At 58.2% G+C, this 24,166-nt stretch overlaps 2 protein-coding genes across 7 annotated transcripts in view; one reads left to right on the top strand and one right to left on the bottom strand.

Moving 5' to 3' along the window:
* Window positions 1–176: 176 nt before the first annotated feature.
* On the bottom strand, window positions 177–9,498 carry CKMT1A (creatine kinase, mitochondrial 1A). The gene is made up of 9 exons (XM_074917450.1): window positions 9,209–9,498; window positions 3,740–3,938; window positions 3,283–3,378; window positions 2,943–3,164; window positions 2,354–2,439; window positions 1,355–1,478; window positions 1,055–1,189; window positions 584–709; window positions 177–420 (listed from the first exon to the last, which is right to left on the bottom strand). The coding sequence occupies exons 1-9, from the start codon at window positions 9,355–9,357 to the stop codon at window positions 304–306; spliced, it is 1,254 nt and encodes a 417-aa protein (XP_074773551.1). The 5' UTR covers window positions 9,358–9,498; the 3' UTR covers window positions 177–303.
* A 1,429-nt stretch (window positions 9,499–10,927) lies between these two features.
* The window catches only part of PPIP5K1 (diphosphoinositol pentakisphosphate kinase 1), a 49,178-nt gene continuing 35,939 nt past the window's right edge, over window positions 10,928–24,166 (top strand). For 4 of the 6 annotated variants that reach the window (XM_074917753.1, XM_074917755.1, XM_074917756.1 and 1 more), the window contains exons 1-14: window positions 10,930–11,240; window positions 14,899–15,068; window positions 15,294–15,468; window positions 17,067–17,262; window positions 17,359–17,449; window positions 17,947–18,032; window positions 18,246–18,400; window positions 19,397–19,498; window positions 19,774–19,935; window positions 20,903–21,024; window positions 21,440–21,541; window positions 22,645–22,731; window positions 23,180–23,255; window positions 23,764–23,873. In XM_074917753.1, coding sequence (XP_074773854.1) covers window positions 15,322–15,468; window positions 17,067–17,262; window positions 17,359–17,449; window positions 17,947–18,032; window positions 18,246–18,400; window positions 19,397–19,498; window positions 19,774–19,935; window positions 20,903–21,024; window positions 21,440–21,541; window positions 22,645–22,731; window positions 23,180–23,255; window positions 23,764–23,873 — 1,436 coding nt within the window. In that variant the 5' untranslated portion in view covers window positions 10,930–11,240; window positions 14,899–15,068; window positions 15,294–15,321. Of the gene's footprint in view, window positions 11,241–14,898; window positions 15,069–15,293; window positions 15,469–17,066; window positions 17,263–17,358; window positions 17,450–17,946; window positions 18,033–18,245; window positions 18,401–19,396; window positions 19,499–19,773; window positions 19,936–20,902; window positions 21,025–21,439; window positions 21,542–22,644; window positions 22,732–23,179; window positions 23,256–23,763; window positions 23,874–24,166 lie in introns of all 6 variants that reach the window. The other 2 variants (XM_074917757.1, XM_074917752.1) reach the window with 2 other exon arrangements.

Below are 24,166 nucleotides of genomic sequence, written 5' to 3' on the forward strand. Positions count from 1 at the left end.
GGGCAGCCCCAATGGCCCCCTGGGCCCTTTCCCCAGGGCAGTGGTGGCTCAGGGACATCCCGGGGAGGGCTGCTCAGGGGAGGCACAGGGAACCCAAATCCTGGTGGGTGCCTCTGCAGGGGTGCAGGGCACTGGGAGCAGTGGGTGCTAGGGTACAGAGGAGACCGAGCCCCGGCTACAGCAGCGCACGTTTATGGGGTCTGGCCGGGTGGGTAACAGGACACAGCGACATGCTGGGCACAGAGATGGCGTAAGCTGTGGGGGGAGCCGAGTCCCGCAGGGCTGGCGCTACCTTGGCCCAGCTCAGTGCCGGAACTGCGGCACTGGGGAGGGGATGCGGATGTCCTGGCCCTTCTCCAGCCGCCGCTCGCAGTCGATCAGGTAGTTCACACCATCTATCACCAGCTGCACCAGCTCCACCTGTGCCAGGAGCACACCGTCCCGACTTGGGGGCTGTCCCGGGAGCTGCAGCAAGGCGCCTGGCCGGCCCCACCGGCGCTGCCGCCCCCAGCACCCTGCATGCCGGTCACACACATGCGCTTCCGAACCTCCCTCCCCAAAAGCGGCTCTGCCCGGCACCCACCTCTGACTTCCCCAGCCGGTCCAGGTTGGAGATGTCAAAGACGCTGCCGGTAGCTGCAGTGTCCACACCACCCGTCCCACGCTTCTGCAGCCGGAGGTTCTCCAGGATCTTAGGGAAGCGGCTGTCCTGGTGCCCAGAGGAGGTGTCAGCACTCAGTGAGACCATCACGGGAGTCAGGGCTCTGCAGCCGGCTGCTCCCCAGGGCAGCACCCGGCCGCTCACAGCACCCCACCAGTGGGCTCATAATCCCCGCAGGGAGCTCTGCCCTGAGCAGACCCAGGCTGACACCCGGGTCCCTGGCCCCTCCAGTTGTGGATGCCAGCAGGGGCTGGACCCTACACTTCCTGAGGGAACTCGAGTGAGGTCCTGGGCTGGGTCACACCTCCCACGTGGCTGGGCTCCCTGCGCCCCGGCAGCCGGGGCTCCCTGCAGCCCTGGCCTGATCCCCACAAAACCGGCCATGGTTAATACCTTGCTGAGCAGTGGCAGCTTGATGTGAACACCTGCTCGCAGCCCAGTGCCCAGGTTGGAGGGGCAGGTCAGGATGTAGCCCAGGCGCTCGTTCCACATGAACTCCCAGCCTCGCTCCTGGATTAGCCGCTCCACCTGGGGTAGAGGCACAGGCAGTGTTCAGCCCCCAGCTGTGACGTGCTCAGCCCTTGGCACAGCAGCACCCCTGGCCCCAGCTAAGTGCAGAGGGCTGGCCCCACCTGCCTGCCCTTGCCCGTCTGCCCGCCCATCTGCCTGCCCACAGGGCTACCAGGCGCTCACCTCCTTCAGGCCCCGACAGAACCGCTCGAAGACGCGCTTCATGTTGCCGCCCTTCTCCATGGAGATGATGCGTGTGTGGTCTTCCTCGTTGATCCAGATCAGGAAAGTCTTCTCGTTGTTGTGCCTAGGGACAGGGCAGTGCTCAGCCACACTGGTGGCCCCGTGCCCACCCAGCCACCCATGCCAGCCCCAGCCGTGCACCTTCTGCCCCACGCGCTCTGCCCAGGGCCATGGCTGGGAGCAGGCTGCCAGTGCACACCCCGGCAGCAAAGCCACCAGCCAGGAGATGCTCCTGGAGATGGGCTAGCGTTCATCCACTGCGTGCTGCAGGCGAGGGGTGCTGGCTCCAGCGCTGCAGGGGAGGAGCAGCGTGGTGGCAACCCTGCCTGGACCGGGGGCAGCAGCACGGTGGGAGGGGGGCTGTGAGGAGTGGGGTGTGTTTTGGGGTGCCGGGTCATGGGGACTGCATGTGCTGTGGAGGCTGCTGTAGAGGCGCTGTGCCAGCGAGGGCGGCGTGGGCAAGCGCGGGTGCTGGCTGTCACGCTGCGGGTGCGTGGGATGCTGCGTGGGGTGTTGCAGAGCTGCTGGGAGGGAGTGGGAAGATGCAATCGTGGCAGGGTAAGTTTGGGGGCAGGCAGAGTGTGCAGAGAGCCAGGAAGAGTGCTGGGGATTGCCTGGGGAGCAGAGGGCAATTAAAGGTTTTTGACAGCCTGGAGGACAAGGTGATGCAGGACGGTGAGAGCGGACAGGATCCGCAGCAGGGGCCGGCTACGAGGATGCTGGGGTTTGTGCGTGGAGTGCTTTCCCGCTGACTGCAGCACACAAGGGGCTCCCAGGTCAGGCTGCAGAGCCCAGGGCAAGCATGGCCCAGGGGTGTGGGGGTCTGCAGTGCGGGGAGCATGGGCAACACGGGGAGGGGGGCTGGGGCAGCCCAATGGAGCAGCAGTATCTGCCGCCTTTCTGCCCTGCTGACTGCCTGATGCTGGGGCAAACTCTCACCAGATCCCTCGGGCGTCGGGCCAGTCCCGGGCCATTCCTGCTGCTGTCAGGAGCGGGGACACTGGCTTGTCGAAGAGGAAGTGGTCCTGGAGGGAGGCAGAGTGCGTGGGGTCACCAGGACTGCATGACTGGTGCCGGGGTGCCCCATCTCACCGGCCCCAGCCCACCATGCAGGTGATGTCCCGCAGCTGTCCCAGGCAGGGCAAGCTCACGCTACGACCCACCCATGGGCAGGAGCCCCTGCCTTCCTGCCCAGGGAGGCTGAAGGCTGCTGGTGCACAGCCCACCCCATACTAGGGGCTGGTGGGGCACCAGCTGCGTGCCACAAACCCACCTTCCTCTGGGCAGGGACATGGGGCAAGAGCTGGGGGGGCTTGTGAGCTGCTGGGGCTGCTTTCAGCAAGCAGGAGGGCTGAGCAGCGCCATGAGCAGCCTCTGCACCACGGATGGCCTCGCTGGGGAGGGGTCCTGGTCCCCCAGCGCAGTGGGGCTGGGAAGGAGGATGTGGCCTCCCAGAGAGGCAGCGCTGGGGAGGGGATCCTACTCCGTGAGCACCCAGGGTGGCTGGCTGGCAGCTGCACTGACTCACGTCAATGAGCTGCTGTTGCTCCTTCTCCGTCATCTCGCTGAGACGGTAGTACCGGCCTGCCAGGTCCCCGGTGAGGCCATTCAGTGCCTCCACAGCCACCTTCTCCACCTCTCGCCGCTCAGCACGGGTGCAGGCTGGTGGCAGGCTCAGGCCACGGATGCTGCGCCCAGTCCGGACCCGGGATGAGAGCACGTAGCGCTCATCAAAGTGGCCAAACTTTATCTGGAACAGACAGGAGCCGTGGGGTGCTCAGGGGATGGCACTAGTGCTGGCAGGGGCTCTGTCCCCCAAGGCTCAGGGAAGGGCCTCCATGTGCAGCACCGCTGCCCAGCTCATGCACCTTGGTGGCATCCAGGTCTGTGACGTGCTTCATGGTGCGGGGGTTGTATCCGTTGTGCCGATCCTGAATCACGGGGTCAAACAGGTCAGCAAACACCTGGAAGACAGAGGGACCCTGTGCATCATGGCAGACCCAGCGCCCTGTGAAGCCCCTGACACAAGTCCCACTGCCAGCGTGGGGGACATGGCAGCAGGGTGGCCACAGTGGGTGCCTGGGGCCAGAGCATGTGGGGCTGACGCAGCGACCCACGGGGCAATGCTGCCCGGGGAAGCGAGTGCAGGGGCAAGCAGGGGGAGGTTGCAGGGCTCCAGCACAGCTGCTCTGAAGGGGCCGGGCAGGAGGAGGTGGGCAGAAAACACCCCTGACTGCTGGAGGTACTGCAGGTACTGGGACTCCTCCGGCTGCCACAGGCACCCTGGAGAGCCTGGAGCATGGCGGGGCTCTGGCTGCCACTCACCTCATAGGTTTCTTCATCACCAGCAACCATGCCTACAGTCTTGATGAAGGGGTGGCCGGGGTTGTCGACACCCGTCTGGATGCACTGGTCCAAGGTCCAGCCATTTGGGGTTGCTTTGTCGCAGAGCCTGGCATAGATGGCCGGCGTCAGGCTGCTAGCCATGCAGTTGTTGTGCTTCCGCAGGTCGGGGTACTCGGCACTGGGGGAGGAGAGACTGATGAGCCCTTTGGGGCCAGGGACCCCAGCGCCCGTGCCCTGGCCCCACAGGGACCCTCAGGAGGGGTGTGGGCAGGGGAGCCCTGGGGAGGGAGGACAACCTGCTCCACTTGTCCACACCAGTGGTGGCCAGCGGCAGTTACGGGCATCACATGGCGAGGGCAGAGAGCAGCCTGAGCCCAGGGCTGACATTGCTGCAAGGACAAGAGTGCACGAGCAAATCTGGACCGGTCGTTAGGGTGCGGCTCCTTATCAGCCACGTACCAGGGCGCCGGGGTTGGGAGAGCTTGCCAGGCGAGTGGCAGTAGCCACGTCAGCCCCAGCCCCGCGCCCAGCCCATGCACTGAGCTGCCAGGACAGCTGGGCCGTGGCGCGGGGGTCTCGCTCCCCTTCTCCTCCCCAGGGCTGCCCCAACGTCAGACCCAAATGGGGGGTGGCTGCTCCCGCTGCCCCTTCTGCCTGGTACTGGGGTCTGCCCGTGCAGCGAGTGGGGCAGGCAGGGCACACAACCCGTGGGGACCCTGGACGGGTGCCCTGATCTCCCGTCCCTCCACTTCCTGGGTGCTGTGGGGCCGGAGATCGGCTGACTCTGATCTGCAGCCGGTGGGAACTGCACAGCTCTGACGCAGTTTATTGTATTAGGGGGATGCTTTCCTCTAATCAGCTTAGTGGGAGGCTGTCTCCTGACCTCATTCCCACTTTAGCCAGACTTTGTGCTTGTTCTGCACTCACGGGGGAATTGTCAGGGCAGGACCCTGACAGGGCTTTCCTTGGCCAAATCCTCCTGCTGGAAGGTGGTGCCTTCGCTTGCTGTGGAACAGGACTGGCCTTTATCAGTCCAGGAGACCTGGCTGGTGGCTGGAGAGGGTCCCTCAGGCCTGTTTGTGCCCACCTCCTCTCCCTGGAGGGTGCTGCCTTGGGAGTGGCATGGCTTGGGTGGGTCCAGGTAGAAGAGGTGCCGCGGCTCGTGCAGGTCCTTGTCAGTGGGAGCTACAGCCAGCAACCATTCCCATCCCCAGCAGTGAATCCTGGCACCCTCCCAGCGCTTGGGTCCTGCTCCTGGGCACAGGGTGCCAAGCCGGGCTGCCAGCGCCCAGCCCCCATGCTGCAATGCAGAGTTGCTGTCGCTGCTGCCGCCTCCTCCCCTGCGTCTACAGGCCAAGGAATGTGTGTTGGCCCTTCGCCTACGGCTTGGCTACTGCTTGTGGCTTCCTGCGCGTTGTAGAAAGAAAGGGAGGTCGGGCTCACATTGTCTGCTCTGCATAGGGAAGCACTGGCGGCTCCAGCCTGGGCCGGCACAGGGAGGCATTTGCTCCAGGCAGGAACTTGTCCCCCAGCCCACACACATATCTGTGCAGTGTTGAGACACCCCAGTTCACAAGGTGACTTGCCGCGTACAGGGTGCAACCGGCCCCAGCCTCCCCCACTGCTCCTGCCCCTGCTGTCAGCTGGCTACTGACCCACGTCTCCCCAGGGAGACACACTCTCATAAAATGCATTTTCTGGTCAGAATGGGAGACTTGGACAAGTTCCTCCCCATTCTCCAGCATGGCTAGTGCCTCTTGGCATGCCTGGACCACAGTCTGCCTTGCTCTCCACCCTGGTGCCTGGTGGCAGCAGACACGTCCAGTAAGCCAGTTTACTTCCAGTAAGCAGAAGATTGCTGCAGGTTTAAGCAGCATGCTGCCTGTGACGGACAGCTGTACCCTCACTGAGGTGTGCGGAGTCCGAAACCCTGAGATTCTGGCCCCAGCCTGCAGGGTCTGTGCTGCTGCAGTGATGAATTAAATCCTGGTCCGAGCGCACCCTCCTGCAGAACAGCCCTGAATCACAGCCAGCAAATCTGGGAATCTCTCTTCAGCCTTTCTGGAGAGCCTGAACCAAGCTGGATGGTGCCAGGATAAGCCGGGCCATGCAGGGACAGAGGCGCTGGACACCGAGTACTGTGCTCACAGACCGCCTGTCCCTGCACCCCGTGCTGCATCCCGGGCGGGCTTGGGCAGTGGGGGCTGCGTGCCTGCCGCGGTCTCCCAGCTGCCTGGTGGCCTCTGCCACAAGCGTGAAGGCAACACTGCACTCGGTCTTACTCGGGCTGCCTCAGCCCCTTGGCTTTGGACCCCAAAGCTGGTTTTACAATCATGACCCTTTCAGCACCATATTTTGTTCCCAGTGCCACAGCACTGAGCGATAAGGTGGGCTCCCCCCCAGCCACAGAGGCTGGAAGTGTCTTCCGTGGCAGCCGGACGACTGCCAGGAGCAAGACGGTGCGGGCACTTTGCCACCACTGGTGCTGTCCTGCCAGGCAGCTCAGCACCGCCATCCTGGCTGTGACCTCGGGGTGCAGCTGCCTGCAGTCCTGCCTGCAGCAACTGCCCTCCCTGCCTCTGTGACACGAGGTGCTATGCCCGGGAGCGCTGTTCCGAGCTCAGCAATTATGATTAGTCTGTCTACTGACTGGGCAGCTTCCCCGGGAGCAGCAGTCCCCCTGCATCTCCCTGTGGCTCTTCACCACTGATCCGGCAGCCTCCGGCACCCTTCCCAGACCGCCAGCTCTGATGGCAGCCCCTCTGGAGAGGCATGGGGGTGTGTGGGGCGAGTGGCACCGACCCTGCACAGTGGCTGGCAGGAGCAGGGTACTGGGGGGGTTGCTGCGGGCAGTGGAGCAGGCAGCTTGTTTATACAGGGAAGGGGGGGCTCAGGCTTTGTGTGTGGACGCTCTGGTGGGGAACCCCAGTGTGATCGTCCAGATGTGGCACCGTGCCTCGTGTAGGATCACAGTGGGCACATCCGTGCCCACGTCTCCACGGGGGGGCTGCCCACGCCCCCCCCCCCCAGTGTGGTCATTTGCCCTGTGACACCGTGGAGTGTGGCTCAGATCCCTCAAGGCTGTTGCCAATGTCTCCCGTTATTTAGACTAGAGGAAAAAAATCCCCAGATGGGTTGACTCGCCTCCACAGTGGGATGCTGTGGCTCACCCCGTGGGCTCTGTCCAGGCTCTTTTCAAGTGTCATCACTGTCACAAAACCATTCCCGGCCGAACAGATCCTCCCTGGAAGCTCATTTTAGGGCTTTTCAGCCACATCCCCTACCTTGACTTCATCCCCTTTTCCAGACTTACCTCAGTGTCCCCCTTCCCACAGATGGTTCCTGGCTGTTCCCCCAGGCCTGTCCTTGTTTTCAGCATCAACGTTCTGAGCTGCTGTTTCTCCCCAGACTCTGACCCTGCCACAGCAACGCCTCTGCAGCACAGCCGCGGCCCCCAGCCACAGCACGGACACGGCCGGTGTTCCGTGCATGCCCAGGTTTAGCGGGGACAGGCCAGCGGTGCCCTTGCCTGCAGGAGCAGGACGTGGGCAGAGCTCCCGCCTGCCAACACATCTCACAGGTTGCTGCTGTTTTTCCTTCACCATCCTCACTTGGTGAAGACCTGATCTCTGTGGCTCTGCAATTGTTTAGAAAGCTTGAATATAAAACCCTCTTGGGAGGTGAATAAGCAATAACACTGAGCCTCCATCGTTATTCACACTCGCTCCATCTCCGTCCCCTCGTTTCCGCGGCCCAACCCAGCCTGTCCGAGCCCCCCGCGCCGGCTCTGGCGTGCAGCTTTCTGCACGAGCAGGGCTCTCGCCTGCAATGCAGCTCCGCGCCGCTCTGACTGCGCCGTGTTTGGTGCAGGGATCACAGCAGCCGCGGGCGCCTGGAGCGGCAACGCGCTGCCTCCCTCCCCGCTCCGCTCCCTCCCCGCGCGCAGCCTCTGCCGGCGCCGGGATGGGGAGGAAAACCTGCTCCTCGCTCCGCTGACCTGCCCCGAGCTGTGCCAGCCGAGCAGCCGGTGCCAGGCGGAAAGACCGGCCGTGGCTGCCACGTCGCTCTCCCGGACCCGTCCCTACCCTGCCCGGTCCTCGCCAGGCGCCGGCACCTCCTGCCTCCAGCCCCCATCTTGTGCCTCGGCCCTCCACGCTCCTGGGGGCCGGGCAGCACCGGGCAGGACCTGCCTGCACCCCTCCCGGCCTCGAGGCCTCCGCAGCCTCATCGCAAGGGCCAGCGGCGAGCGGCGCCGCCGTTGATGTCCCCGCTCAGCCCCCGGGGCAGCCCTTGGCGAAGAGCGGTTCGAAGGGGGTGACACGAGACTTTCTCTGCTGGAGCTTGAACCTTAGCACTGCTCTGCTGGCGACGCTTATCTGGCTTAAGGGATCAGGCACAGGTTGTGTAAATAGGGCTGGCGGCAGGGCCGGCGTTACCCCAAAAGCACCCCTAAACCAGGCCACGGCCACGCGCGTGCCCGCCGGCTCGGCTCCGTGCCCCGCTCCCGGGAGTCCTGATGGCGCATCTCAGGGCTTCTTCACCCAAAATCACCCGCGGGCAGTTGAGGGGGCTGCCCGCTCAGCACCGGCTGGCCCCTCCAGTTCTCTCTAAAAACTGCCCCTAAGACGGAAGAGCCGGGACCTGCCAGGGGACCTTTTCTTTCCGGGAGAGGTGCCCGTCGCGAAGGCCGCCACCGACGGTGGGGCCAGGCCAGGAGCTGCCGCCAGCCCCGGGCACCGCCAGGAGCCTCCGTCTCTGCTCTGACACCGGCTCTCGCAGACGGAGCTCCCGGGAGGAGAAAATGAACCTCCCTGCTCCGTCCCGTTCCCACCGGGACATTGGCACGTCCTCCCCGCTGCCGGCAACACCCGGGCTGAGCCCGGGGTACGTCCTCGCCCCCGGCAGGCCGAGCCATCCCCCCGCAGCCCCCAGCCCCGTCCTCCCCGGGAGGTCCCCGCGGAGCAGCGCTCGTCCCCTTCCCGCTCCCACCTGCCACGGGCCGCCGGCGCCGCGGCTTCTCTCGGTGCCCCGCGACCACCGGCAGTTTCGGGACTCCCGGCCCGGCCCCCGGGGAGGCCCCCGCGGCCCTGGCTCAGCGGGGGTCCCCGTGGCAGCCCGGCGCGGCGGTCGCGGGCCGCCCGGGGAAGCCGGGCAGGGTGCGGAGGCCCCGCCGCGGTGGCGCCGGTGCCCTTGGGTGGGGGGACGATGGGGCCCGCGGCGCTGGTAGCCCGAGTCGGGGAGGCTCCGTACAACACGGCCAGCCCCCCCCGCCGCCGCCGCCCGGGGCTCTGCTCCTGAGCGTCTCCGGTCGCCCCCCGCCCCGGCTGAGGCTCGGGGGCAGCCTCGCAGCCCTCCCCGGTGCCGGTGCCTCAGGGACCGGCCCCCGCCCGCCACTGTTTCCCCCCCCCCCCCCCCCCCCCGTGCGCCCCCGCCGCCCGCGCCCGGTACCTAGGCGGGTAGCGCCGCCGCTGCCGGTCGCCCGCGCTGACCGTGTCCCGGGCGAGCAGGAAGCCGGCGGCGAGGGAACCGGCGCCCACCATGGCCAGGAGGCCGGCGGAGCGGCGGGCGGAGAGGGCGCGGGCGAAGGTGCTGGCCATGGCGGCGCGGCAGAGCCGGGAGGCGAACGTGAGGGGAATGGGAACGGGAACGGCGGCGGCGGGGTGCGCGCGGGGCGGGGAACCGGCCGAGCACGAGGGGGCCGCAACGGCACCGCCACCTGCTCGCTCGCCCGCCCCGCCCCGCCCCGCCCGCCGCCTTCAGCACCGCGCGCCGGACAGCGCCGGAGGGGCGGCGGCGGCGGGCCGAGCCCCGGGACCCCCCACCCCTCACCCCTGTTCCGGGGCGGGCGGGCGCGGCCCGAGGCGGCGGAGGGTGCGGCCGGGGCAAAGTCCGCGCACCTGGAGCCAGGAGCGGCGGAGGCGGCTCCCCGACGGCCCGCAGCCGCGCGCGGGATGCGGTCCGGCCGCAGCCGCCGGTCGCGGGGCCGGCGGACGGGTGTCGGCGGCTCGGCCTGGCCCGGCCCGGTGCGGGCGGCGGTCACCGACCCTCCCGCCGCGCTCTGTGCTGCTGGCCGGCTTCTGGCGCTGCCTCCGCAGCCCCCACACCCCCCGGGGGTCAGGGTGGTCGGTCTGCGCACCCCGTGCCCGCCGCGCCGGCGGGGCGGGGAGCGCGCCGCGTTCCGCCGCCGTAGACCCCGCAGCGGACGGGAGCGGCGGCGGGCGCTGCCCGGGGGCCGCGCCGCCCGGTCTCTCCGGCGCGCCGGGAGCAGCCGCCCGGCACGGCGGCGCCTCCTGCCCGGGGTCCCGCGGCGCGCGGTTGCCGCGGTAACGCGGGGCCCGGCGGTGCCGGTGCGCGGCGCTGGGCCCGCGCTCCCACGTGCGCGCGGCGCCTGCCGCCGCCGCCAGGGGCCGCCACGCCGCGCCCGCCCGCCGCCCGGCCGGCCCGCCCCCCTCCCCGCCGATTGGCCGGCTGCGGCCGTCAGCGGGTCGTGATTGGCCGGCGGCCGCGCCGGCCGCGCAGGGTGCGCTCGGAGGCCGCAGGTGAGCGGAGGGAAATGGCGGCGCCCGGCGTGGCGCCCCCTGCTGCCGCCGGCGGGGCGCCGGGGTGTTCCGGGGGCGCCGGGCCCGCGCCTAGGGCCGGGCCGGGCCGGGGGGTGCCGAGCCGGCAGAGGGAAGGCGGGCGGGGGAGGGGGGGTGCGGCCGGTCGCGCCGCTGCTGGGCCCGGCTGGTCGGCGACTGTCGGGGAGCGCCGGGTAGGTGGCAGCGGCGGTCCCCGGCGACGCGTGGCCCGGCCCCGCCACCCCCGTGGGGCTGACGCGGCCGGCCCGGCACGCCCGCTCGCCGCCCTTGCCCCCTCCTCCCCGGGTCTCTAGGGCCCGGGGCGCCCGGCCTCCCCCGGCCCCGAGGGCGGCGCGGAAGCTGCTGCTCGGCGGAGGGCGCCGCGGGGCCGGGGCGGGCGCTGCCCGGGAGCGCCGGTGGGGCGGCGGGCGGGGCCGCAGCTCGGCCCTGGCCACGGCTGAGCGGGCCCGGCGGCCCCTCCCGGCGGCTGCGGGGTCTCGCGGGGCGCGGGCGGCCCGCCGGGCTGCCGCGGGTTGGCCCGTCCGTGCCGGTGCCGCTCGGCCTCGCGGTGCCGGTGCGCCCCCCGCGCGCGGGGGCGGGTCGCCGGGTGTTGCTGCTTCGGCCGCGCCGGGCCCCGGTGGCCGCCCCCGCTCCCTGGGGCCGCTGCCCCCGCCCTCGGGAAGGCGCCCGAGCCGGCGGGTCGGTGGTTGTGTCTGCACGGCCCCCGGACGTGAGGGGAGGATGCAGCGGCAGCGGGGCCCTCGTTAGTGCACCTTGATTAACGGTTACAGTCCTAGAGGAATTCTGAGGAGGAGAAGTTTCATGCTTAACAGTCTCGTAAAACCACTCTCCGAAGACAAGAATTGACCTTACTGCTGCAGTCGCCACATGAGCAGCATAGCACCTGCTCAGATGTAGAAGGGGTAAGCCAGGAGGATTTTACGAAATTTTCAGGTGGCATTGTCTAGCAGAAGAAGCTCCAGGTCACGGAATGAAACATTTCTACCACTGGCACGCTCTGTCTGGTTTTGAAGATGCTTATAGATTCAGAGTTACCCGAAGTGCTGTTCAAACAGGCCGAAGTGTGTGTTTAGAAGCTTGGCTTCATCTTCCTGGCCGCAAGCACCTTGAACTCCTGTGTTAATGGAAAGCTTTCTTTGAAAATAGCTTTTAATTATTAACTATGGAATAGGTGTTCTTTTTGCTTCTGAAGCAATTAAGTGTCTATGATAAGAGTACAGCTTTTACCTTTTGTATGTATGTGTGTAATTAACCTTCATACAAATAGCCCTTGTGACAATGGGGGTAACTCTTTGGGCAAAGGTGCTTCACTGGATCAAGGCCTAAACTATCAGGGTTGGGGTCTTTTGGTTTGGGGTTGTTTGTTTGCTTTTAGTGCTCATAGCAGTTTCCTGTAGTTCAACAAGGTGTTGCCATCATTAGTGTTTTAAAGTGCCCGCTGTGTGTGTGCTTAAAGGTTGTAGTCCTGCAGATACTTGACCTGGCTTCAGTCAGGATGGGGGTCTGGGAGCTAAACCACCCTCGCAGCCGTCTGCGTGCATCAGTACCTGCGCTCCTGGGACCCACCTGCTGCTCCCTGGGGTGCGCAGCCTGGTCCCAGCTCCTAGAGCTGCCTCCAGTGACGTGATCGGCCTCGCTTGGCTGCTGCCATCCTCACCCTTCAGCCCTCTGCTGGAGTGGCTGTGCTTTCAGATTCTGAATCTGCACCTGTCACAGGCTTTGTTTAAAAAAACAAACAAAAAACCAATGCGCAAACCCACTCTTTTAGTGGTTAATGCCCCACTAAGTGCAAAGTTAATACAAGACCTGATCATACGACCTTCTTTCTTAAATTTCTGGTACCTCAGAAGTGGGGCACAAAGAATAAGTTTCTTTACTCTGTGAACATCCTTTTCTGAACAGCACCAGAATGATCTGCTGGGGAACCAGAATAAAACGTCACTAATACAGGGTAGTCTAGAGAGCTGAAGTGAGTCCCAGGACACTTGAGGGCAAGGTCTACGTCTCAGCCCCAGGTTGTGTGTTATGGTGGCTGTTAGGTGATTGTGATCACCTTTGGTATGAGTGAGTAGCAGATGACAGCTGCACTTGGAAGAGAGTGCAAGAATGTCTTTAGCTGTAGTGGCTGGTGTGTACTTCCTTGTGTCTGTGATGGTACTAGCAAGGCTGAATACTCCGTATTCAAAGATGGTTCTATCTTAACCTTTTTTGTGTGTGTGCCATAGCCGTGTTAATGCTTTTGTTCTCTTGGACAATACTGCCAGCTGCATTAAAACTTAATTTTGCTGCTGTGATTAGTGAAAGAGAGACCTGTGAGTGCTCTCGTAGGTGGGGACTGGTCTGAACGTGTGACCTGTAGGAGCAGTTAGTGCAGGAGGCAATGAGAGCAATGCAGAACCGTCAGCATTGTGTACCTCCAGCACCTCTTGTAGCTCTGGGCTTGAAGAAGAGGAGTAATGGTGTGGTGGTGGTGTGGGCTGAGCTGGACAGGAACCTTGCTGGTACCACTGCTACCACCCTCCTGGCACATAAACTGATAGCCCAGCACTAGAGCTGGTTCAGGTGTGGTGGTAAAACCTCATGTTACTAGCCTTTGATACCAGAACAGAGCTCCACTTGCCTGTTTCCCTTTGAGAGCCACAGCCTGTCTCAGATCTAGATGCCTTAGTTATGCCTGTAGCTAAAAGTCCTGTTTTCTCTCTTGGTATAAATCTAGTCATGTAAGGGATTTACTTAAAGAGAAACTTTATAAAGGTTTTGGTTATACCCTCTCCCTTTCCTCACACCAGAAACAACCTGCGATCATGAGGCTTTCCCTGTTAACACAGCCTTCGAAGAGGCTCTGGGTTTTACCTGGTTCGAGGATGGAATGTTGTGGCCTCTAGAAATAGCTACAGAGCAAGGTAGAGGCTTTTTTCTGGGATAGGAGCAGGAATGTAGAGAACTTGTTACTTTCTTCGTTCTTAGGGCAAAGGTTTCCCTGATGATTGATCTGTTTTTTCCAGGAGGGAGGGGAGAGTAAGAGATTGGAGAAAACTACCCTCCTCCTCTTCTTGCATGGTTTACTTCATTAAATCATCAGCCATCAAGCTGATAGTACTGGCTAAGGTCTTGTTCTGCTCTGTTGTGCTGAGGCAGCAGGGCACAGGAATGAAGTCGGTTCCTGAGCGTGTGGGGAATCCTACTCTTGTCCTCGTGTGGAAATAGGGCTGTATGGAGCACGCAGTGAAATGCCCGTACAGCCTGGTCTGCCAGCGCTGTTGCTCCCGCCAGCAGAGAGAATGGATGGTGAGTTACAGCTTTAACTCTTGCTGACCAGGACGCTGTTCTGTGCTGGATGTGCACTGTGCCTCGGAGTCCCTGCGGGAGCCGGCAGCGCTGGGCTTGGTGCACCGGCAGGAGACTGGCGTGAGCCGAGGGCCGGGCGGAGGAGATCCTCCGTGCTGCCGTAGGTGCAAAGTCTGGGCTTGGTGTGTCACCTCCCTGGTTTCCATTGGGTCGGTGTCGGCTTCCCAGGTAGATCCAGCGTGATGGCCAAAGGCCTTTGTGTTGTGGCTCGGCAGCGTGGCTGCAGGACCTTGTCTGGAGTGCTTCTGCTCCTGTGCTTTCTCTGAATGCTCACCTGTTATCTGTCCTTTCGGGGAGCACCCACAGCCCTTCTGCGTGGAGGCATGCCTTACTTTTACCCTTATTTCCAAGGGGATTTCACAAGAAGCTGGATTTTTCTGTGTGTTTGTTTCTTTTGCCCATCCCCCCCCCCTCCCCAGCCACTTGAATGGATTAAGGCAATCTCCTTTCATTGTTTCTGGGGAGGGGATTCTTGCCTAGGTGGTGAAACCATGCTGGCAGCAGGCCGATGGCGTTGGGGTGTGCTCCTCTGCCCCGAGAGGAGCTGCCAGAGGGCTGGGAACTGACAGCTCTGTGTGGTGGTATGGTCTACTATGGTGTACTGGCTGTAAGGGAAAGCATGCTCAGAAGAGGAGGAAGTACAGTAACTCAGTCTGGGGAACACTGGAAATCATGTGAGAGCATGAGAAGCAGCAGTAGAGTATCTCATGTCTGTTTTTAGAAAGTACTTAATAACGTGAGGTGTTCACAGTGTCCTCAAGGTTGCACTACGTGAGTGTGCTGCGTGGGCTTTGCACCTCTTTACAGTTGGGAAAAACATGGTAAAGGGCAACTGCTTGACACTTAGGTATGTCCAGCTCTGGTCAGAGGTGAGCAGCTGTGTTCTTGGTGTGTGCAGGTCGTGTGTATTGTGTGTGCGAACTGTGTCATGTCTGCAGCAGACAGGGCTGCTATTGTAGGTGACAGTACAAGACATGCTCCTTTCCTGGCATTTATAAAGCAGAGCTTATATCCCCATAATCGGCTTCCATGGTCACAGAGTAAATCGGAGCCAGCCTACAAACCCAGAAGCCCTGACCTGCAACCCAGACAGTTGCTGATTCTTCTTCTGTGATTCCGTGTCCTCTTTCCCTGCCAGAGTTGTGACTTCCTTCTCTTCCCTCCTCTCCACAAACTCATGTGCCTTTCAAACTGGTGTCTCTGTTGCTGTAGGTCTTCTTGAGCTGAGAGGATGAAAATTGGTGCTTGGAAAGTCACCGTCACTGTCCTAAGTTTCATCCTAACTTCTGGATTCCCAGCTGATGTCTTTGGGTGTACGAGCCTGTGAGAGCATCCACTGTGCCCTTCTGTGATTTAGAGAGCGGCTTGGAGCATGCATCATTGTAAGGTTTACACGATGTCAGCACTGGCGGTGGCACTGTCCCTTTCCCAGTTGTTGCAAGTGGAGCTGCCTATCTAGAATGATCCTGGATCCCCTCCCACCCCGAGGGGCTCTGCCAGATCAGTCCCTGCCCTCCCCACAGTCACCTGCCTCCAGCGGTGCAGCTGGCCCCTGCCTTACCCTGCATCTGACCTTCTCTATCCCTTTTTGCATGCTGTGATTCCAGAGCGGGATGGTTGGCCACCGAAGCTGCAATGTCGTCCCTGACGACCTCCAGTGAGGGAGAGAACTCCACTCCCAGGTTTGTTGTCGGTTCCAGGGATGATGAGACAGACTTTCTGGGATCAAACATGAAGAACGACGAAACCGATTTCTTTGAAGATGATGAAGAGGAAGAGTCGGTAAGGAGGTCCTGGCCTTCTGGGTTGGAGTGTCTGTGCAGAATTCCTGTGTCTCGGCCAGGGTTTGCTTGGTGGCCGCTGAGGCTGCAGGCAGTCGGGACTTGAGGGGATGTGGCACCAGGCTGTGTGGCACAGCTGTGAGGAATGGCAGCGTCACTCCGACAGGATGTGTTGTGTCGTCATGCTGCTGTTTAATGGTTGGACTAGATGATCTTCAAGGTCTTTTCCAAGCTAGATGATTCTGTGATTCTGTGCTCATTTCCTCGTGCTGCAGTAAATCCCAGCCGTTTTGCTTGCAGGTCTTTTTCAGGGGATTCTTTGTCCTAGCAGCTGAACCCTGACACTCCTCTAAACCTTTCTGTTTCACCAGGGAAATTTTTGAGGATAACTCTGGGAACTGTGCAAAGGGCAAAGGTGTGTCTGCAGAAAGGAAGAATTTATTCTTTTTTGTAATCGCCAGGAACAGGATGCAGAAAGGAGAATAATCTCCAGCTCCTGAGTGCTTTTGGCCCCTGTTCAGTATTATATTAGATGCTACATTTGCTGCTCTGCACGTGGGACCTGGGCACTGCAAGGACACTGCTGCTGGCCGTGTGGAGTGCTGGGAGCATGCGCCAGGGCAGCAGTTGTTTCCGCTGCCTCTGTACCCCAAGTCTCCACTGCAGGTTGTTGATGTGAGAGCCTGCAGGGGCTTTCTTCAAACCCCCACAGTGTTGTGTACCTTGATGCTCAGCAAGGAGCTATTTGTCAGGTGTGGTGAAGGATTTGGAAACCCTTTCACTTCCCAGGTGTTTTTGCTGTGGAACCTTGGCTTTGCAAGTCTCAGCTTACAGTTTGAAGTCACAGTTGTTTGTGCTGGGTAACCCACAATCCTGTGTGTATCGCTTCCCGATGATCTCACTGTGCTTAATCTTACTTGGGCCAGAATTGGTCTGTCAGGTTAACAACCAGTCTGGGGTTTCCAGGTGGTGACAGAAAGTCCACCACAGGCCTTAGCCAGTTCCTCTGGTGTGGTCACCAGCACTCTTTGGATGCACACCTTCTCTCTTGATTTATTCAACTTCATCCCACTGGGTCTTGTTGTACCTTTGTCAGATATACAGAAGAGCACTTGGTACTGTTTCTCTTCTACTCATAGCTACTTACTGCTGTAATGTTTCCTTCATTTTCTCTCAGACAGACTGAACTCCTGGACTTTTTTGCTATTATAAAGCATTTGCGGCTCTTCTCTGAGCCTGCCTAAGTCCACCAACGGTCTTGGTGAGTTATGGGCCAGAGAACATGATGTGGGATTCCAGTCCCTGCTGCTTGTTCAGGTGCCAGATCTTTATTTCTTGGTGTTAGTGTCCACTAAAAGGAGGAGGTACACACCACCTGGCACAGAAGCAGTTGTTTTGGGCTGCTCCTTAGTGCTGTCCCCCTGTGGACTCCAGTGGGAGCTGGAAGTGTGTGTGGATTCAAGTCTGGCAAGAGCTGTGAGTGCATAAGGTTGGAAGAAACTCCCTTGTTTGTTCTGCATGGCTGCATTTCTACACTGTTATAGTTAAATTCAGTGAAGTAGTTGACCCTGTACTAAACTGACCTCTGTCTTCCCTTAGCCACCTGAACGGCAGATTGTGGTTGGAATCTGTGCCATGACCAAAAAGTCCAAATCAAAGCCCATGACACAGATTCTGGAGCGTCTGTGCAAGTTTGAGTATATTACAGTGGTGATTATGGGGGAAGATGTTATTCTGAATGAACCGGTGGAGAACTGGCCCTCTTGTGACTGCCTAATATCGTTCCACTCCAAAGGTAAAAAATCTGTGGCAGGCCTTCGCCTACTCGAGGTCTGGGCAAGGGAGTTTCCCTTAATTCTTCCCCCTCCTCTGCCCCTGCCCTGTATTTCAGGATTCCCTCTGGATAAAGCAGTTGCTTATGCCAAGCTGTGCAAGCCATTTCTGATTAACGACCTTGACATGCAGTATTACATCCAGGACAGGTAGGTGCCTGTGATCCACCAGAGCCCCTTCCCTCTCCCTGTGTCTGGTGCCTCTCCTCAGCGTGCTGCGCAAGCTGTGTCTTCCTGGCCACAAGCAAATGAGTGAGATGGGGAGGAGAAGACCTTAGCAGTGGCTTTGAGGGGTTGTTTCTCCAAGACATGGAGGGGAGTAGATTTGAGGGTAAAACTGTTGAGACTTGGCATGTTTTGTTTTCTGGTGCAAATGTCTTGCAGGGAATGGCTAGATGAAGTAGGAGAGGTCTTGCAGAATGAGGCTGCCACGACTCCAAGCAGAGAGCTCTGTCTTCAGTAGGGTTGAGGCATGCCCCATAGCCTGTAGGTCTGATCTGGAGAGCATGTGCTGAGAAGTGTTTGCACTCTGTCTTGATGCTTTTTTGCGTTCATTTGACTTCGTTCAACAGCGGGAGTGAAGCTTTTCCCTTGGCCTGTACCAAGGTCCTTCTGGACTCTTCTGACACTGTTTCTGTCTTCCGCAGGCGTGAAGTGTATCGGATCCTTCAGGAAGAGGGAATAGACTTGCCCCGCTATGCTGTACTCAATCGAGACCCTGATAGACCAGAAGGTCAGTGTCCAGGCTCTACCGAAAGCCATTTTTGCATCCTGTACTGTTAAAGGTATTCTGTAGAGAAGAGGCCTGGTTCACAAGTCTGTTGTTTTTTGTGGACAAAGGTCCCAACAGCAGAACTGGCTGACTGGCCAGCACTGAGGGGCTTCAGCTCTGCACTAGGACAGCCTCATCCTTCCTTAACATGCTGCTGCTGTGCTTTGTCTTCAGAGTGCAACTTGGTGGAAGGAGAGGACCACGTGGAGGTAAATGGAGCTGTTTTCCCAAAGCCATTTGTAGAGAAGCCAGTCAGTGCTGAAGACCATAATGTGTATATTTACTACCCGACGTCGGCAGGTGGGGGCAGCCAGCGGCTCTTTCGGAAGGTGAGGAGAGGGGGCTCCAGTTTGGTGTTGGAACCAACAGATCTGTGGCTCTGAGACCCATGTGGCTTCAGGAGGGAGTGTTGGGGCAGGTGAAGGGGAAAGGAAGGTTTTGTGTTGGGGAAATCCAGACCTTTTTAGAACTTTCAGTTCAACTCCATCTGCCTGGGAATTGCAGAAGGACATATTTTAGTGGTAGTGCTGACTTTGCCTTCCCCAGCTTCTGTTTGAACTGTGTCCTGTCTAGCAGTCATGGAGAACTGTGTTCCTTGTTGAATCACATGCTGTTTTTTCCAGATCACTTCCTCAGTTTTATCAAGGTGATTTTTTTTTTTTTACAACTTGTATTCCTGTCCTCTAACATCATTCTCGCCCTTCTCAGCTTAGTGTAGCTTGCAAATGTGATAAATGCAGTATTTATTCCTAGATTTCCACAGGGAATCTGCCCTTACTTCTTCTACTTTGCCAGTGAACAGTTAACAGCTGTGATAGATCTTTTTTCCAATCAGTTACACATCTGCCATTAATAATCTTAAAATGATTGTTTCCTTAGCTAACTTACAGGCATGACACCTGAGGTTGCATTCAGAGCCTTGCTAAAATGAAAGCAACATCATCCTCTGTACCTAAGATTGGTCAGCTGTCCTAGAAGGAAGTTAAATTGGACTGATTATCACCTGTCATTTATTTTAATTTTCTTATCAGCTAGACTCCTTACTTTCTAGGTCTTTATCCTCTGTTTTTTGTTCCATATCCTTGTAGTGATTGAAGTCAACCTAATGGTCTACAATAACTTTTCTCCTCTTTGAAACTTGGAAAAGGACATACCTACTGTCTGCAATTTAGAATCTCTTTTGTCCTCCATAAATAAGTGTGCTGGGTGTTCTGAGAGGCATTCTGCTAATTCTCTACATATGGGATGAAACATATGCTTTTTGTTCTTCCACCTGAGAAAAGAAGCCCTGTGCTCTTCCCTGAGGTTTTATTCTGTGCTTTCAGATTGGCAGCCGGAGTAGCGTGTACTCCCCAGAGAGCAGTGTGAGGAAGACAGGCTCGTACATTTATGAGGAGTTCATGCCCACAGATGGCACTGATGTGAAGGTAAGGAAAAGCCTGGAGTAGCTCCTTCCTTCCGCAGGCCTGGGATAGCTGAAAGTTGGGCAGGCATACTTAGCCCTACTTAGATTCTGGAGTGTTTGTTCAAGGTATAAGGTGCTGACTGTGCAGCTTGGGTCCCAAAGCGGGAAGCGGGTGTTCTGTAGGTTGTAACAAGAGGAATGTGCAAGACTGTCTGATCTCTCTGTGTCTGCAGTAGAAATTCTGGAAGCTGCAGTTGGTCTGGGTGTTCATGTCAGTGTAATTGTTTCTCTCCCCAGGTGTACACTGTTGGGCCAGACTATGCCCATGCAGAGGCTCGCAAATCCCCTGCTTTGGATGGGAAGGTTGAACGGGACAGCGAAGGGAAAGAAATCCGTTACCCAGTCATGCTGACTGCCATGGAGAAACTAGTTGCCCGGAAAGTCTGTGTAGCCTTTAAGGTCTGTGTTTTCTCTCCTATGCAAGCAGGATATTCCACGAATCTCGGTTGGTGTTAAAGCTCGAGCTCTGTGTCTCTGGTGTGGCTGTCTTCCCCACCTGATGCCGGTTGCTGTCTCTGGCTGGGTGCAGCTGGTCCTGCCGGCCCTGGGAGTTTGGTCAGAGATGACTGGGAGGGGAGCAGAGCCTGCAGCAAATGCCCTTGTGCTGGCAGGCAGCTGGTGTCCAGCGTGCATCTGAGCGTTTAATACCAGACTCCGAGCACACTGTTGTCTGACCTGCGCTTGTCCCACCTTTACAGTTTCCTGTGTGGAAAGCTTGGTCATTTTTTCTTTGTTTGGTTTTGTTTTGTTGGTTTTTTTCTATTTTTGATCTGGCTTAGGTGCACGTTTGTGTTCTGTTTCACAGGTTGGTAGAGTGAGTGTGTGACTCTAGGTGTGGTTACATGATGTGTTCAGCCATGGCAGCAGAAGCAGCAGTTGGCTACTTGTTTGTGCCCCCACTGCAGTATGCAGCCTGTGCAGTTGTGCTGATACAGCCATGGGCTTGTTCTGCCTTGTAGCCTTTTCCACATAGCAGTGGGTGTCTTTGCCTGCACCACAAGTATTGTCAGTACTTGCTAGTCTGGTTCGAAACGGTTGGATTTAGAGGCAAGAGCAGGAGAACCAGGAGCTGCTCTGTCTTAAGCCTTCAGAGCTCTGGGAGGTAGAGGGATGGCCCTGACTGCTTAACCCAGGGGCTCATGGGTTGGGCCTGTGATACAGCTGCGAGGGTGTAAAGGTCCCATTACTGCTGGCAGGTGGCTGTATTTCCACACTTTCTCAAGGCTCCTGCGGTGGGTGGAGGACGGCAGCAGCACCAGGGGAGCTGAGCTGGCTCTGCATGGGCCCTGCTTGGCTGGGTGGCTGCCATCCCCTCGCTGCGCTCCCCGGCAGCACCTGAGTCCTGCGTCCTCTGCTTCCCCTGCAGCAAACAGTGTGTGGGTTCGACCTCTTGCGGGCAAACGGCCACTCTTTTGTTTGCGACGTGAACGGCTTCAGTTTTGTGAAGAACTCTATGAAGTATTACGACGATTGTGCCAAAATCCTCGGGTATGTAAAACTCAAGTTATGATAGAAGGTAAGGTAATTTATAGCAAAGTAAAGTGAATGTGGAGTCCTGGTCAACGTGTCGGGGAAGGCTACTGGTGGTTTGTATGGGTGTGCTTGTTCAGCTTGGCTCTGGGAGGAATGGGTTAATTAATTTTAGCCCCTGGAGCCTCCTGCCTGCATTGGCATTAGGTCTCTTGGTCTACAGCTAGATGTATCTTATGGGAGTTTTCACTGGACTCTAAGCTGAGCTGCAGTACTAGCCCCAGCTAGCCCATGGTATGGTAGATGTCTCTGCTGGGAAGGCAAGGAGAAATTCTGTGTCTCTCTTCAAATCTTTCTACTGGACCACTAAGGAGGAGGTGGAGAACCAAGAGAATGGAATTTCTTTTAAGTTTTATATTCGGATTTCTTCCAGGAATATAATCATGCGGGAATTGGCTCCCCAGTTTCATATTCCTTGGTCCATCCCAACAGAGGCAGAAGACATTCCGATTGTCCCTACAACTTCAGGCACCATGTGAGTACCCACCATCTTCTCAAAAGAATGGCAGTGGGACAGATGTCACCCAGCAGCAGGGCGTTCTCCAGCTGTTGTGTTGGTTGCAGCCCTGAAATGCCCGTGGAGGGGCTTGGCCATGCACACAAAAGAGGTGGTAGATGGTAAATTAGTCATAGGTTTGATGAATGCAGACGAGCAGACATTGACTGCTGACATGGCTTTCAGAAGGCCCGAATTCCTGATCAGCACAGGAAACAGGTTAGGGCATTGCTGTAGCTGGCTCACTGTTCAGTAGGCTGCTACTCAGAGAAAATGCGCCTTGAGCTGCTGGTGAAACAGGTGGAAAACAATTGGCTGAAGTATTCACGTTGGCAGACTCTCATTTGATATTGTTGGCCTTATTAGTTTTCCACCATATAAGGCTAAAAGACCAAAGGCAAAATCCTTTGATCCTTATCACACTTGTACACTTTTATAAAGTGAACACAGTAGGTGCTCTAGAAATGGTAGATTAAGAGTATGTATTAATCCTTCCTTTACTGGGAATTTACTGGGATCATTGGGAAAAGTTGTCAAACACTGCACAGCTCAGCTACTGTAGTATTTGAAAACACAAATTCCTGTAGCCCTTTGAAATTAGCTGGCCTGGTTGCTGTGGGATCTTTCCCACAGCTCTTACTGGTTGCTCAAAGACAGGACCCCAGCTGTGTAACTGTTCTTTTGAATCAGGTTGTCTTTTCCTGGGTCTTTCTAAGTGATCCTATGAGCATTACACAAGTTGGGCATGAAAACAAGCTTGCCGCAATTCAAAATGCTGTTTCTGTAGATTCTCTAACCTCCAGCCTGGTCCCTTCTGCTGCAGATGTGGTTCTGCGTGTCATATTATGGTATGGTGGTGCTTTTTCCTCCTAGGAAACTGGATGACCTGGTAGTATCTGCAGTCCTTTGACTGCTTATGCAGCCTTGGTGCTGTGCCTGGTTTAGGCTGGGAGAAATTCTGCCACTGATGAGGAAAGCAGCTGCCAAAAGGGTGGAACTGGAAGAACAATGGGAAACTGCTTTCTGGCAGGAATTCTGGAGTGTAAGGGCACATTTGTCAGGTGTGTCTTGTGTTTCCCCAGGATGGAGCTTCGTTGTGTTATTGCAGTCATCCGGCATGGAGATCGCACCCCAAAGCAGAAGATGAAGATGGAAGTTAAGCATCCCCGGTAAGAGTCAAGGCAAGAAGATGCTGAGCTGTTGGGCAGTGAGGAGGGCCTGTTTCTGAACCAGGAGGAGGAACAGAAGGGCTACATGGGGGAGGCAAGGCCTTTTCCTGGCTCCATTCAAGCAAATGCTGCTTTCTGCCCAGTTGAGGGAGCCCCTTTCCCCATAAGGGTCCTGGTACCTTCTGTGTGAGCACTGGAAAGAAGAGTGAAGGTCTGCTGAGTGCTGCAAAGGGAAGTGCCCCCCCTAAATGGGACACTAGTGGCTGCTTCCTTTTTGTACTTGTGGCTGGAAATGCTTGTTTTTCTCAGAATTTCTGAAGCACGGGAAGGAGCCAGTGGGCCTCCTGTTCTCCCTGAAGAACAGAGTGTGAATGCGTCTATAGGGATGACAGTTCTTATAGCACTGAAACAGCAGAAAATGGATCGGGGTTCTTTGTTGTCTGTTCAGGTTCTTTGAATTATTTGAGAAGTATGATGGCTACAAGACAGGGAAGTTGAAGCTGAAGAAACCAGAGCAGCTACAGGTGAGGGGAGCCCTCTCTGGGATTACTGTGTGGAACAGGCAGGTAGTACAGATCCCAGCACAAAGCAATTCTTTGGGAGGGTGGAAACCTTCAAAAGGGCAACAGTGTGTCACACAAATGCTCTCTTTTTCATTCCTCACCTTGCGTGCACTCAGCTGGGTGATGGTACGGGAGCAGAATGGGAACGGTCCTGGCTGACACAAATGCTGTAGGGTGGGCTGACCTGACCTGGTGCAGCTTGTCCACTGGCCGTGGTTGCCTCTGGTGGAAGAAGAGCCCTGGCTAGGGAGTGGGGCCTGGTTCTGAACAGGGCTGGAGCATGGGGTGGGATGAAGCAAACTACAGCATGAAAGTTTGTCCTGCCTGAGCTGTGTCTTGCGAAATGGTGTGTCTGTGAGGGCCGTCTGTGCGGACCTGATCCGGGCAAAGACGTCTGGGGCCTTGCCAGAGTACAGTGGTGAGTCTGAGCCAGCATCGCTGGATGCTTGACACTGTCACTCTCCAACAGGAAGTGCTGGACATTGCGCGTCAGCTTGTGGTGGACCTGGGAACCCACAGTGACGGTGAGATAGAGGAGAGGAAATCCAAACTGGAACAGCTGAAGAGTGTCTTGGAGATGTAAGGGTTCATATCTTGGGGCACCGTGAGTTTGTCTGAGCTGCGGGTCAGCGCGTGATGCGGAAGCAAGCTGGGCGCTGATGTCCTGGCCAGCTGGCTCCACAGAGGTCAGAGCCTCCTTCATCCCCTGTCAGCAGCTGTGCACAAAAGGTGCCACGCTCTTAACGTTTTCTCCTTGGCATCAAAACTACTGCTGATTCTTGTTCCAAATATGTCAGTTTTTTGCTAAACAGCTTGAGACAAAACTGAGCTTCCTTTGCTGCTGGAGAGGAACTGGAGTCCTGTAGAGACCA

The sequence above is a fragment of the Athene noctua genome, chromosome 13 (genome assembly GCF_965140245.1).
Source record: "Athene noctua chromosome 13, bAthNoc1.hap1.1, whole genome shotgun sequence".
Taxonomy (NCBI): Eukaryota; Metazoa; Chordata; class Aves; order Strigiformes; family Strigidae; genus Athene; species Athene noctua.